This window comes from Peromyscus leucopus, chromosome 11 (assembly GCF_004664715.2).
Source record: "Peromyscus leucopus breed LL Stock chromosome 11, UCI_PerLeu_2.1, whole genome shotgun sequence".
Classification (NCBI taxonomy): Eukaryota; Metazoa; Chordata; class Mammalia; order Rodentia; family Cricetidae; genus Peromyscus; species Peromyscus leucopus.
In genome coordinates this window covers 24,739,273-24,754,785 of record NC_051072.1, presented here as the reverse complement: position 1 = coordinate 24,754,785, position 15,513 = coordinate 24,739,273, and the positions used below count along the sequence as shown (strand labels likewise).

The 15,513-nt window shown below is 40.8% G+C and overlaps 1 protein-coding gene across 1 annotated transcript in view; it reads right to left on the bottom strand.

Annotated features, from left to right (window-relative positions):
- The window catches only part of Wdr70 (WD repeat domain 70), a 232,336-nt gene that overhangs the window by 195,910 nt on the left and 20,913 nt on the right, over positions 1-15,513 (bottom strand). The window contains exon 5 of the mRNA XM_028875604.2: positions 14,189-14,408. Within this exon, the coding sequence (XP_028731437.1) occupies positions 14,189-14,408 (220 nt within the window). The remainder of the gene's footprint in view (positions 1-14,188; positions 14,409-15,513) is intronic.

The window sequence follows — 15,513 nt, the reverse complement described above, 5'->3', positions numbered from 1 at the left end:
CTTTTGAGTATGCTTCTTCATCTGTCAAAGGATTCACAGAAAGACTGGGTGAGTTAGTTCGTTTCTGCACTTGGAACTTTGCTGCGCCAAGAAAGCATTCCTTGTGGGTCCTATAGGCGTCTGGACTGGAACATGCGTTTACTTCTGGATGATATAGGAAACAAAAGGAGAGCTGGACATGGTGGCCCATGCCTAGGGTCCCAGCACTCGGAAGGCTGGAGCGGCAGAAATGACTGCAGGGCACGGAGCCAGTGCGATGGCTTAGCAGGCTGTCACAGGTGTGACAGCCTGAGTTTGCTCCCTGGGACCCACCTGGTGAAGGGAGAGAACTGACTCCCTGGCAAGTTGTCCTCTGTCATCCACACATACACCATGGCGTATGCATGCCTACACACATACACACAAAACATTTAAATAAATTAAGTGTGGAAAATAGTTAAAGACTGTAAGGTAATTTTCAGCTACCTAGAAACTCTGAGGCTGGCCTGAGACTTTATCTCTGAAACGAAGAAAAACAGTGAGGATGCCGTCAGGAAGCAGAGGCAAGCAGATAGATCTCTGTGAGTCCGAGGCCAGTCTAATCTACGGTTCAGTTCCAGCCAGGGCTGTCTAAATGAAGAAAAAAAAAGTAGAAATTATAGAGATACAACACGTTAGCTTGCCAATTAATGGCTTACTTCTTGAAGCATTAACTTTTATGATAGTGAAAAGCAAGACTGTGCCAATAATTTCTTCATTTAATGAAAAAAAATTGATGCTTGTCTACAGTGTGCCACATACTGTGAACTACAAAAGAACATCCACTCCCAGATCGGCACAGAATCAGCAAATTAACAGCTGCCTGGAGGCCACAGGAGTCATGCTGCTGGCCTTGTTCTGTGTCAAATTGTCTCACAATCAGCTGCACTTCTAGCAGCAAACAGAGTGAACAAATGTCCTTTCAGACAGGGAAAAGTGAGTTCTAGTGGAACAGCTTTTATGCACGTGTGCTAGTCTGTCAATTCAGAACTAGACAGATGGCTCAGTCAGTAAAGTGACTGCCACACAACCACGAGGATCTGAGTTCAAGTTCCCAGCACCCACATTTTGACTACACAAAAAGCCAGGCAAAGTGCCGTGTGCCTATGATTCCAACACTGGGGAGATGGACAGGAGCTCCCAGGGCCTCCTGGCTGCCTGGGTAACCGAATCCATGCAAGTCTTCTCACTGACACACACAGACATTGGGGCAAAAGTACAAAGCGGTCTTCTACTTGACTTTCAAACACTGCTTACACCTACTGAACTGAAAAGGTGACGTGCCATTTCTATGGCCGTTTCCTTCACCATTCTGAGAAGTGTATGAGATCATTGCATGATTTCAGTCCTTTAACTACAGCCACTAGTTGAAGAGATCAATTCATAACACAACTAGAACAACCGAGCTTGAGAAACAGGGACAACTTTTTGTTACACTAAATTCCTTGCTAGAAGAAGGAGGAGAAGGAGCCACTACTGCCACCACCACCTGCATAACCTGCAACACCAACATTTGGGAGGCTGAGGCAGGAGGATCACAAATTCAATGCCAACCTTGGCTAAATACTGAGACCCTGACTCCCCACACCCCAAAGAAGTTTTAAGGTAAAATGAAGCATAAGTAAACAGCCAAGAGATAGAGTGTTTTCAGGAAGAGAGAAGAACTAGAACAGGAAAAGACAGAATAAAAGATGACAAGAAGGGACTCTATAACTTTACAGAAGGGTAACAGGAGGAAATGTTCTTGGCTGGGAAAGTTTCAGAGAAAGTATTAGGCATGACACAGGAAGGAGAGACAAGGCAGTTTCCTGAGTACAGAAGATAAGGCGCACAGTGGGAAGAAATGATGAGGTACAGACAAGATGCTCAGGGCAGTTTTTCACGGTTGTAAGAGAAGTCAGCACCATGGGATGCAGAGACAGGAGCACTGCTGTGCTGGGGACTGCTGCCTGTCAGCCGGGCTCCAGACGCAGGGAGAGACAGTCTCCCGGGAATAAAGTGGAGGGTAACAGAGCAGGGCACCCGATGTCCTCCTCTGGCCTGTGCATATACACGGGTGTATACACCAGCCACCTCACACACACAGAATTTAAAACAAGAAAAAGGGGAAGGGAAAGAGAAAGAAAAGAAAGGGTCCTCACTAGCATCATCCATTCACACAGCAGGTCACAGGATGTTTGTGGAACAAAATAAAAACCACTGCTCGGAAGCAGAAAGGACTTGAGTGGATAAGAAAACCCTGCCTGACACTGAGAGTTTAGAATGGCCAAAGCCTTTACAAGACATCCTGCCAGTGTGCGATTATAAGGGCCCCTTAGTGTTTCTAAAGCAAACTGAGATTAGATCAGATCTGCCTTGATTCAATAAAATGCCCAGAGAGAAAAGTGATCACTAGCAAGAACAGCCATTCTTTCATTTCATTCAACAGGTATTTCTTTAGGGCTTCCTTGATGCCAGGCACCCTTATAGCCACTGGAGACACAGCAGTACAGAGACAAGGTGAATGCCCTCACAGAAGGTTCATTCTGGACAGGAGAGACAATGAACCAACGTGATAACAGTAGCTCTGTAAAGCAGTGAGAAGAGCAGAGGCTGGAGGAACCACTTTGATATAAAGTAGCAAGAGACCAGAATGTAAGCAAAGATCCAAGGAAGACAAGGGGGCCACCAAAAGCTTCAGGCATCAGGCCATGGTCAGGACGGATCAAAGCAAGGGCTCTGCATGGAGCACACTAGTTGATCAAAGGAAAGCAGGAAGAACAGCGTAGCTAGAGAGACATGAACAAGACAGGACGTTAAAGAGGATAGAGTATAAAATCTGTGGAAATCAAGTCAGAGGCCAAGGCAAGGAACCTGGACTACTTATCAAATGACAGGAGGAACTGGAGGGCTTACAGTGGGTCGTGACAAGACTGGATTTATATGTTTAATTGTGTGATCAGAAGAATAAGTATTATTTGACCTTACAAATAAAACCACAAATTATAAAGCGCCTGTACATAGAATTCCTGCGAGCAATCCTTATTCTACATATGAATCTGTTAACTAAAAAACTTTAAGATGAAGTTTAAAACTGTGTACATTAAATAAAAGTAATCATTCCAGCATTTATCTCAATCTCCAACTCACTTGTGCCAATTTGTAGGTGGTATTACTTACTTATCCATGATTTCGGGCTAGGCATGATGGTGCACATCTGTAATCCTAGCACATGGGAGGCAAAGGCAGGCAATTCACAAGTTAAAGGCCAGACCTGGCTTTAAAAAAGGGGAAAAAAATCTTTTCCCCTTCCACTATAAACAGAAGACAGTTAGAAATGGAAATGGATTCTTGCCAAAATGTCTCTACTTCCCCCTAGTGCCCATTTCAGAGAATAAGGCCTTCACATGAGCATAGTGGAATCACGCTAAGGACCCTGGAAGAAAGCTTCTAGCATCCTCTACTGACAGAACTCTGCAGGTGTAACTTTTTTTTTAATATTAATTCTCCTTTGAGTTAAATCATTAAGCTTTCTCACACTGTCTTAAAACAGCCCTTCAAAGTCAGCTTCAAATTAAATTGATCAATACAATGGAAACAACAGGACCGGCAAGGTGAGTCAGGAGGTAAAGACACCTGGGCCAAGCCTCAGGACCCAACTCAATCCCACATGGTCGTCCTGAGAACTGACTCTTGAACACTGTCTTCTAACTTCCACACGCATTTGCACACACAAACACACAAATAAATGAAATTATTTTTGTTTTCAACAAGATAGCAGTGACAAAGGTCAGCATTTTGTATTATAGATAGTGACCCTGACACTGTTTCCATGAACTGTTTCATTATTGTATCTCCTCACCAAAACTTAATGAGAACATTCACCACTTTGATTCTCCACTCCCTCCCTGTGCATGAGGAAGGAGACTGACTGATACAGGTGGTTCACAATGACCAAGTCCAAGGGAATGAAAGACAGAAGACAGAAAAACACAGTGGTGGCCCAAACTTGGACTCAACCGCAGAACGTGCCAGCCAGAGAGTCAGACAAAGTTCACGGAAAACAGGTGTTCACGGCTAAGAAGTCACTGCTACAGTTAGCCTTTAGTTACAGTCATAAAACTCAGACTTGCCATTTTCTGTAGTAACGTGAAACGGGACAGCAATGAAAACCTCAGTAACTCCAAAGCCATCATTTAATTTCTCATTATAACTTTCACCTTACAAAAAACAGGAGTATGTACAAACAGGAATTGTTTTTTTGTTTTTTTGTTTTTGGTTTTGGTTTTGGTTTTGGTTTTGGTTTTTCGAGACAGAGTTTCTCTGCATAGCTTTGTGCCTTTCCTGGAGCTCATTTGGTAGCCCAGGCTAGCCTCGAACTCACAGAGATCCGCCTGGCTCTGCCTCCCGAGTGCTGGGATTAAAGGCGTGCGCCACCAACACCCAGCCCAGGAATTGTTTTTAAAAAATTATTTCTCAACTCTTTTCTTTGACAATTCCCATCTGAATTGTTGTTTATTCAGTTCCAATAAAAATAAAAATAACCCGAAAAACAAACAAACAAAAAAATCCTCAAATTCTACTTGAATGAACAAATTTACTACCCTCCAGATAAGTAAAACTGAACAAAGAATGAGTAAAAAGCAAGTTCATTACTAAAAGATATTACTATATTAACATTTCTAATCGATTAGCTTAAACAGTAGCACTAAACACAAATGCCAGCTAATTACTAACATGAAGTGCACATATTAAAAAGGGCTGGGGCTGACACTCAGTTGGCAGGGCATTTGCCCAACATGTCCAATAAGGCTGTCAGGTCCAAGGGAAACTCCAGTCCCCCAAACTCTAAGGGGCAGTCCAAAAACTCAGAAACAGGCTCAACCTGGACCACAGCAGGATTTTCCTTAGGTTCCTATCCACCAAGAGGAGTCATTTCCCTCACCTCTGACAGAGGACATGTGGCTACCTGTGGTGCCACTAGCACATCAAAGCTCATGCTGGCCTCCAGATGCCTCTGGCTGCTCCTCCCCTCTTGTTTTTATCTGCAGTAAAAACCTTCCCCTTAACCACACCATAGAGCGGTCATGTCATCAGTTATACAGAGGCTGAGTTCAATCTCCAGCACTGCAAAATAACAGAAAGCCAATTACTGGGGTTCAAAGTGGTGGCCATCAAATTACGGAGGTGGACGAGGAAGGAGCTTTTATTTAAAGTTCCAGGGCAGTAAGAGCACTACTGCAAGACACTGACAGAAAGGGAAAAGGGCAATGTAATCCCAGGTGGTACTGCAGTTTATATATCCTAACTAGCATGTGCTCTGGCACTTTTCTTTCCAGCTCTAGCTATCAGAGGCTCATTTTACAAAGTGCTGTGTAGGGTAGCACTCAATCATTAACCACTACACACTGTGTATATTTAGAAAAGGCAGAGATCCTGGTTCCGACAGAAACAGGTTTACTTACATTTCTATGCTCTTAGTTCCATTCTCTATCTCTACTTTCATTTGGATTCGTGATTTAAAAGAAAATGATAGAATGTCATAAAATTAAATTTTTTAATGTACAAAAAAAAACCCCATTCAATTCCATGTAACAAATTCTCTCTACACAATTCTTGCTGTTCATAAATCACTGTACCAGAAGCACTGGGAGTTTTTAAAAACTATTAGACTTTACCAGATAGTACTTATATTTGAGTTCATTACAGGTAACTGCAATCAAGAGACAGAAGAGGTAAGTACACAAATAACGATTTAACAAGGGAAACAAGTTAAGTTTGCCACAGCAAGCTGCACCAAGCCTGGGAAACAGCACATGCAGCTGGTATCAGGAAAAGTGGTATAGAGAAGATCACACTCGAAATGGTCCTATGTCTTAGGTTAATACTGCTGTGACTAAACACACACCACAACCGAAAGCAAGTGGAAGAAAAGGTTTACTTGGTTTACACTTCATCATCATCATCAAAGGAAGTCAGCACAGGAACTCAGAAAGGGCAGAAATCTGGAGGCAGGAGCTGGTGCAGGAGGCATGGATGAACGCTGGTACCAATTTCTATTCTAATTTGTTGTGGAATAATCTTTTAGTACACTGTGAAGATGTGTCTTTGCCAAGGCACCTTCTGATTGGTTTAATAAAAAGCTAAATGGCCACCAGGTGGTGATGGCACGCGCCTGTAATCCCAGCACTTGGGAGGCAGAGGCAGGTGGATCTCTGGGAGTTCGAAGCCAGCCTGGTCTACAGAGCTAGTCTAGGACAGGCTCCAAAGCTACAGAGAAACCTTGTCTCAGAAAAAAAAAAAAAAAAAAAGCTAACTGGCCATTAGCTAGGCAGGAAGTATAGGCAAGAAAGCCAGAGAGAGAGAACTCTGGGGGGAAAAAGGGAGGAATCACAAGCAGACGGAGAGAGAAAATAAACATGCCATGTTCAAAAAGTTACCACCACATGGCAGAGGGTAGATAAGAAATATGGGTTAATTTAAAATGTAAGAGTTAGCTAGTAACAAGCCTGAGTTAACAGCTGAGCATTTATAATTAATAAGTCTCTAAGTGGAAATGAGGGAGCAGCTACCGAGACACAGAAATTCCGCCTAAACTAGTTAGAGTTACTATTGCTATGATGAAATACATGACCAAAAGCAAGTTGGGGAGGAAAGGGTTTATTTTGGCTTACACTTCCAAATCTTAGTCCATCATTGAAGGAAGTTGGGACAGGAACTCAAGCAGGGTAGTAACCTGGAGGCAGGAGCTGATACAGAAGCCATGAAAGGGTGCTGCTTACTGGCTTGCTCCCCAAGGCTTGCTCAGCCTGCTTTCTAATGGAACCCAGGACCACCAGCTCAAGGATGGAAAGACCCACAATGGGCTGGGCCCTCCACCATCCATCACTAATTGAGAAAATGCCCACAGGCTTGCCTAAAGCCCAATTTTATCGAGGTATTTTCTAAACTGAAGCTCCCTCTGTTCTGATCACTCCATCTTGTGTTAAGTTGACAGAAAACTAGCCAGCACACCCCAAAGGTGAGTCAGAATGTTAATCAACAGAAACTAGAGGACGGAAAAGGAGCACTGAGGGTTTAATCAGGATCAGCTGAAAACCAGTAGATTCCTTTGTCACAGAGATTTAATAGACAAAGGAGAGTTAGTGAAGTCTGATTCTCCTGTCATTCAAGGCTTCTATTTTAGCCTATTCTATTGGGGACTGAGTTGCTTATTAGTTGTAGAAACAATGGGGGTAGCATAAAACCTCCTTTTAAAACCGTTAATCAAATCCAATTAAGGGAAAGTAGTTTACTGCTGTAGCTTGTCTCACCACAGTGCCATTTCCCTAAAGGAAGTATTTAACATGCACTTTTTCTGTTGAGACCTCTTACTGGACATTCTTCTGTAAAACAAACACAACAAATCAAAGCAATCTCTGCCTTCAATTCCCAAAGGAGCATTTCAATGATTCTGCAAATGAAATGGACACATATCTAGTTAAGCTTAACTAAGATCTTTGCTGAAGCTAGTTTTCTGGAGTGTTCTTTTAATTCAATGAATTGCAAAGATTGCACTTTATTTCTAAAGAAAATAAGCAAACAGCAAACCAGACAGACAAGAGAATTCACATTAAACTCACACATGCTGGTATAGAAACCAAATCCTAAGAGTCTGACAACTGCATTAGAAACCACCATCTTTGGTTTCTGTATTTTTTAAGACAGAGTCTCACTATTTCACTCAAACTCGTGCGCGCGCGCGCGCGTGCACACACACCAAGTCACTTCAGATCAAATCTATGGTAGGCAACCTCTCTAACAACTGAGCCAACCCAGCCACCTTTTCACTCATTTTTGGTACTGAATAACTCCATTGTTTTTGTGTTTACATTATAACAAACTGTCTTTTGTCCCTTCAGAGAAAGTAGCTTATGTTCAAATGCATGAATAACATCAAATAAGTATGCTATATAGAGAGACATATAGAGAGTATACATCACAAAAAACTGTTAACAATGACTACAATCTTAAAATCCAAAGCGAAGATCCGCAACTATGATAGCCAAGAATCAGCACTAAGTGCAGACATATGCTTGGGGGTAGCTACTTTACCCACTATCATCCATCCTTTGTATGAGAAGCATTAAATTTACATGGAATCTTGACTAAATAAATGCTACATTTCTCAAATGGTAGAGGTCAGGTTCAAAATAAGTAGCCTTCTTTATCTCTTCTGTCTTCCTGCTGACAGATCTACAAAAATGATGACTACAGCTTGAACATCCATCTTGAAGCTCCGCTAATGATGGCAGAATTTAAAAGAAAAAAAGTAATTATCTGTGATATACTGGACCTGCAAACTGACTTACTGTCTGATTCATGGGGAGAGAGAAAGAGATTGCTCTCTTTGCTTAGCATTTTCTGCCACTGGCAGCCAAGTCAACAATGTCCTAAGGAGTATACTGGGCTGTCTACTTGCCAAAGACAGGCTTCCAGGAATGGGATGTAAAATGGTGACATGAAATACCATGGGTGGCCCGGTGTGAAGAGCAATCTACCATCTAACAGCCAGACAGAAGTAAGCAGCTAAATAAGCTGGGCTAACTAGTTCATCTCTGTGGAGAAAAAGAAAATAAAGAAATGTTCACTGACTATTCAGTGGTCCTTATTTTAGGTATTTTCCTTCATATTCAAACACATCAAATGCTAAATTTACTAATGTTGGATGTGATTTGTTTTATAACAGGATCTCTGAATTTTTAAGTCTGTGAACTACATGCTATTCAACCAAAATGAAGCAATATAACTAGTTTAGTCAGTCCCTTTGGTTTAAGGTAAACTAATATCGATTAATAATCTCACTTCAATGTGGGATTCATGTCAGCTTTGTTTAATGAGCAGAAATGTCTAGAACAGCAAACATTACATGCAAGTAACATTTCAATCCTAATTTTAAAAAGAATTTCTATACAGCATCTTTTTGTTGTTGTTTTGGTTTTTTTTGCTCTCTCTCTCTCTCTCTCTCTCTCTCTCTCTCTCTCTCTCTCTCTCTCTCTCTCTCTCCCTGTGTGTGTGTGTGTGTGTGTGTGTGTGTGTGTGTGTGTGTGTGTGTGTGTGTTTTAGAGACAGGGTCTTACTATATATAGTCCTATGTGGTCTGGAACTCAATGGACTTAAAATTCCTGATCTTCCTGCCTTCAGCTCCCAAGTGCTGGGACTATAAGAGAGCAGAGAGATCATCAAACCCCTTGGAACTGGAGCTACAGATGGTTGTGAGACACCATGTGGGTGCTGGAAATCAAATCCAGATCCTCTGGGAGAACAGCAAGTGTTCCTAACAGCTTGGCCATCTCTTCTGCCCCTAAACAATCCTTTTTTTAAAGGGGAGAGGGTGTCAATGATGGCAAAAATTTGATGCCTACCTACCCTGCTGCCTCACCCAGCAAGGATAGAGCTCGGTCCTCCATATTCTGTATTAATTGTATCGTCCATGCTTTTACTTTTCTCTTCATTCCTCCCAGTTTATGCTTTCTTACACTACTGTATCATATCATTTGGAAGTAGGTAAGACAAAACTATTCAGCAGTACCTACATTCATATTCAGTGTTGTCCCGGTTTCTCTTTTCATCTATTCCATGAAAAGTACAAGTTCTTTGAAGTTGGCTGCTTTTCTATATAATGTAACAGTGCTCTAAAAGTTTCTGAGCAACAACAAACCTAAATTACTTTCAGACCTCCCCAGATGAAGTGCTGCCACTGTACTTACTGCCTTGCTCTCCTCTCCTAGGCAATGAGTACTACGGTTGTGACGTGACTTGTGTTATGGGGTGTTTGACCCTGCAGCCTTGAGAAGGCACTGACATAGATGATCCCACAGCAACCAGTCCAGCTAAGAGGCTAAAACAGGTGTCTAACAAGAGAAACAACATTGAGTTTGGTCTTAGATGTGTTGAATTTAGAATATAGAGCACAGAGCTTGTTTCATGAGTTGTCAGAAATTGGATCGTAATCTAGGCTGCACAATACCCACTCACTAGCTGCCGGGAGTGAACAGAAGTTATGAGGGTAAAAAGATGCAAGAAACTATCCAAGACCAAGTGGTAAGTAGTCAAGGGGAGGTCCTTAAGAAAATGCCCATGACTAGATTAAGGCAAAGAAATATGAAGTAGTTGCAGAAATGTAAATACTACTAGAGATAGTCTGTTTTATCCCCTATGTGTCCCTCATAACTAGAAAATGCCTGACTGATAGCAGGAGTTTGATAAATACGTCTCCTGAATAAACAGTCCAGGGACAGGCAGCAAACCAAGCTCAAGGCTAGAAAGGAAGAGTTTCAAGGCACAGGCCAACTGTGCTCCATAGAAAGGAAGAGTTTCAAGGCACACGCCAACTGTGCTCCATAGAAAGGAAGAGTTTCAAGGAACACACCAACTGTGCTCCATAGAAAGGAAGAGTTTCAAGGCACACGCCAACTGTGCTCCATAGAAAGGAAGAGTTTCAAGGCACACGCCAACTGTGCTCCATAGAAAGGAAGAGTTTCAAGGAACACACCAACTGTGCTCCACAGAAAGGAAGAGTTTCAAGGCACAGGCCAACTGTGCTCCACAGAAAGGAAGAGTTTCAAGGCACAGGCCAACTGTGCTCCACATTACAGCAGTGGTAGAATGAGACCTGAGAAAAGGTCTTGGAATTTAGACTTTTTTCCCTTTTAATTCTGTTTGGTTTTGTTATTGGTTTGCGTTGATGTAGCCTTCGCTAGCCTAGCATGCCCTATGTAGGCAAGGCTGGCTTCAAACTCAAAGCAATCCTCTTGCCTAAGCTTCCGGAGTGCTGAAATCACAGGTGTATACCACCACATCAAACTGGATTTGCATATTTAGAGTGTCACTGATCTCTGAGAGGAGTCTCAGTGACAACAGCAGAAGCTGACAGCACAGACCTCAAGATGAATGGTGACGTGGGATGAGTTAGTACTTCTGAAACATCGATAACAGAAAAGATGATCAGAGAGGAGCTTGCAAACAAAAGTGGATTACAAAAAGATTTTAGCATATTCATAAGCTTAGGACCAAAGAGTAAATAAAGAGGAAAGGCTGGGGGGAAAAGGAAAAGAAGATACAAAAGGTTGATGTTATAAATGTAAATATGAGAGAGACAAAAATAAGAACTCAAAGGCACTTACAGAATGCTCAAGCAAATGGAACCTCTGATACATCCTAAATTGTAAAAATGCAGACAGCATCTTGGTAAAACAATTTCTTATACTTTTGCTGATTATTGCCTTAAAACAGTTTCCTGAAAGAACTAAACTGAGTTTCTGAACCAATAAGTACAACAATCTAGACTCCAAGTACAAATGGACAAGATAAAATCACTTCTAAGGCCAGAAATAATTTGAATTCAATGTTGTAATACATGTCAACGACTGCTATGCAAATTATCTGTAACATATATATGAAATCATCCATCTATATCCCACAATAATATTCATGCTTAAGAGATAATCAGAAGAAATCCTTTGCCTATAGCTCCATTTCTATTGTTATTTGACCTAAGAAGCTGTCAACATCCCACATATTGGAATTAACATGAGAATACAGGCAAGTTACATACTCACTTAGAACCTTAAACACACCATGAAGTTTCCACTCAGCAAATATGAAACTATATCATCTGAAAACAGGAAGCCTTCATTTGAAAGTTACATAATTTCTGGGGATCTAAGAAGGCCACTGCAAGGTTACATCCCATTTCAAAATCTTCAAGCTAAATGGTCATCCACCATAACAGCCTTAACCTTTCAGAGATTCTGTGCTAAGAATCAAAAAGAGAAAGGAGGAAATAAAACTGATATATAGGAATCCCCCAATCCCATTCTGTCTTCTCTCTGAAGGTTTCACTTACGTCTCTAATGACATTAACGCACTTTGCATTACCATTAAGGGTCACTTTTAAAATCCACTTGTCATGCATCACTAACAGCCTTGCCTTGACTGCCACATCATTTTATACATTTGTAAAAAGCTATGAACAGCTTAAGCTTACAAATGGATTTCTGAAGCCCTTAACTTAGCCACACTTTGACTTTAAGCACAGTTACAATTTGGCTTTACTCACACATCAGTTCCAGGTCAAAGCCTGCTCTTCCTTACAAAGTTTCTGTGCTGGACAGGCTGATCTTCCCCTTAATCTAGTGCCTTTGTTGCTTCTAATCACTCTCTCTAGATTCAAACTTACCCCTGACCATGCCCCTAAAAAATGTAACCAGATACAAGGCTCAATCAAATTCTGTTCCCACTGACAGCATTTCTTCACGCTTTCTGGATCATTTTCTAATCAGCTTCATCTTTCACTAGCATAAAAAACATAGCCCTACATGGTGATCACATGACATTTTGCCACCATATATGTATTTTCATGCTATAGCACGTATGTGTCTATAATATCCTTTGTCCTTCTCTTCTCAGCCTTGCAGACTTCTAATGACCAGTTCAGTCAGTCATAATAAAATACCAGACTGGGAAACTTAAACAACAGAAATGTATTTTCTCATAGTTCTTGGTGCTGGACGGTTATAATCAAGGGGATAGCAAATCTGGTTTCTGGTTGACCTGCTACATCCTCAACAGCTATTCTTTTTGGTCTTGGGAGGAAGGTAAAGAAAAGCAAGCATACATTATCTAGAGTCTCACATTATTTTGTTCTGTTATTCTGTTGGCTGGATCTTATTATGAAACCCAGGATGGCCCTGAACTTGTGATTCTTCCGACTCAACTTCTTAAGGACTAGGATTATAGGCCTGCACCAACCCACACAGCTTTGATGTCTCTTCATAGAACATTATTTCTATGGGCTCTTTTGATCCATTTTAACCTGAATTTCTTTCTTAAAACCTCACTTCCAAATATAGCCACCCCAGAGGTGGGGCTTCAGCATAAGAATTCTGACCAGATACATTCAATCCACTACCAAACCCACTCTCACATGCCACAGTACTCCATAACTTAGCACCTCTTCATCTTGGTTCCACAGAAGTTTGTGTTTCTATAGCATTTTATGGCTCAGATATTTGCTATGGGTTTTGACTGCCTGTATATGCTTAAAAAGAAAATAATAGATGAGGGTACTACATATGATCAACAGATCAAATCTGTTCACTTGTATTATTCAAACCAATCCTTTTTACTAATGTCCTAACAATATCTGAATTTATCATTATGATTGTACATTTGTCAATTTCCCCTTGTAATTCTGTGTTTACTTGACACAAATACAGATGCTCAAAGTATTAGGGACTGTCAATTTTTCCTAAAGAGCAAAATGTTCCTTTTACCATTAAGTCACTCTTACCACTAATTATAATGACTGCTTTTTATTTGATGTCAATTTTGTGACATTAATCATCTAACTTGCTTAGTACGTTTCTGCTTTATTCTATATTTCTTTACTTTTAACCTTTCAGTGTAATTATATTTTAGATATACTACCAATAATATAATAGAATCACAAAATATTTTTCACTACTGTAATTCTGAGAATTTGGGGGTTATATGCCAAGTTTAATCTGTTTGCATCTACTGTGACTACTGACACATTTGTATTTAGACCTATCATCTTATCCTGTAATAACTATTTATGAAAATCTACATTTTCTCCCTTTCTGCCTTTTATTGGAATCACTAAATGTTCTTGAATGACATATCAGGAGATTTATGCTGCAAATGACACAGGTAAGAAGATGACATATTTTCAGGAGAGAACTTGAAAACAGTAATAAAGTCAGCCAAGGGCTGTGGCCCTCGCTCTGTGGTAAAAGGATTGCCTAGCATACAAAAGACCCTGAGTTCAATCTTTATCACCACAAAATGAAATAAATTTATAACTAAAGATAAATCTGCTTTTTAAAACGATTTTATTATACCTATTTATTTGTGTGTTCCATGTCTCTGTGCATGTAGAGGTCAGAGGGCAACTTTCAGAGTCAGTTCTGTCCTTTCCACTGTGGGGTCCTAGGATGGAACGTGACTCACCAGGCTTGGAGGCAGGCACCTGTGCCAGCTAAGACACAGTCCTTGTCCAAGTCTGATTTTTATAATCCCCATGTGGTGGATATTCCACTCATGATTAGCAGTTTAGCAGGAAACTGTTCTGTAGACTACTTTAAAGATGTAACTCCTCCGGATTCTTACATAACCTCTGAATACTTACTTCCTCTTCTCCTTCGTCCTCTAGTTCATCATCATCATCATCATCATCTTCTCCTTCTTCCCCGAGAGGTGGAGGTAAAGGGCCCAGGATATCTTCATCCACAGTGTTGACTGGTTCTCCTACCGTTTTAGGGGGTAAAGGAGGGCCAATTAACTCATCATCATCATCATCAGAAGAAGAAGAGTCAGAACTGTCTTCACTGCCACTGCTGCTTGTGTCCCTGGAAACACAGAAACAGACACTCTTTGCTTCTGCTGCAGACCCTTTGCCTCTCCAGGGTATCTCTGGAGACAGCACTAAGTTCTCAGGAAACCCTACCTCTCCTCATAATGGGTAAATTTTTCAATAGTCCACATTTGCAGTTCAAACATTAAACGAATAAATGTAGTATTCAACTATTACTTTATCTTGCCTGGCATGGTTGTTCACACCTTTATTCCCAGCACTCAAAAAGCAAAGACAGTTAGATCTCTAAATTTAAGGCCAGCCCAGTATACATGGAGAGTTCTAGTTCCAGGCCAGCCAGGGTTTCAGAGTAAGATTCTGTATAAAAATAAATAAATAAATAAACAAAACAAAAACAACCTTTATCTACTTATCTTACTCAAGCACTATCCCTTAGAGCTTCATGAAGTCATTTATCACCCATAAAAAGACAAGAGAACAGCAGAATTCAGAAGAAAACTACAAAAAACTAACTTGTGAAACCACTGAGCTAACCAATGCCTCTATTAACTGCACTTAAGCCAATCGCTGTCACCAAAGGAGCAAATAAAGCCTTCCATGTGAGGACATAAGCATTACTCTAGAACTTTGGGGCACAAATCCTAAAACACAAAATATTTTCCAGTGCTAATCCAGAATTACACATCGTTAATTTAAAGCACTAACTACAGCCTTGCTCTCTCATTCTCACTAAGGTCTCTGTCAAATATCTACAGGCATTCTGAAGTCCACAAACCATCCAATATACTTAGATTTCACCCCCAAAGAGCTGAGCAGCCCTAATTGTATAAATCTTTCAAATATCTCAAAGATTAAAGTATCACTGACTTCTCCCTCTAGTAAGCTCCATGAAAGCAGACATTCCTATTTTGTCCATTGCTCTCCATTGGGCACTAAATGATGTTTGATATACAGAAGTCACTCCATAGCTACTTGAGGGAAAAATGGAATTTTTTTTTATCTAGGTTTAATATTCTAAGGAATACAGTCTAACACACATGTCATCCTTACATAAAGAGCTAGCAACTCTCCAAAAAAGATGTAATATGCAGTGACATCACTGTAGCCTTCTACTAACTGGACAGGGTAAGACAGTTCAC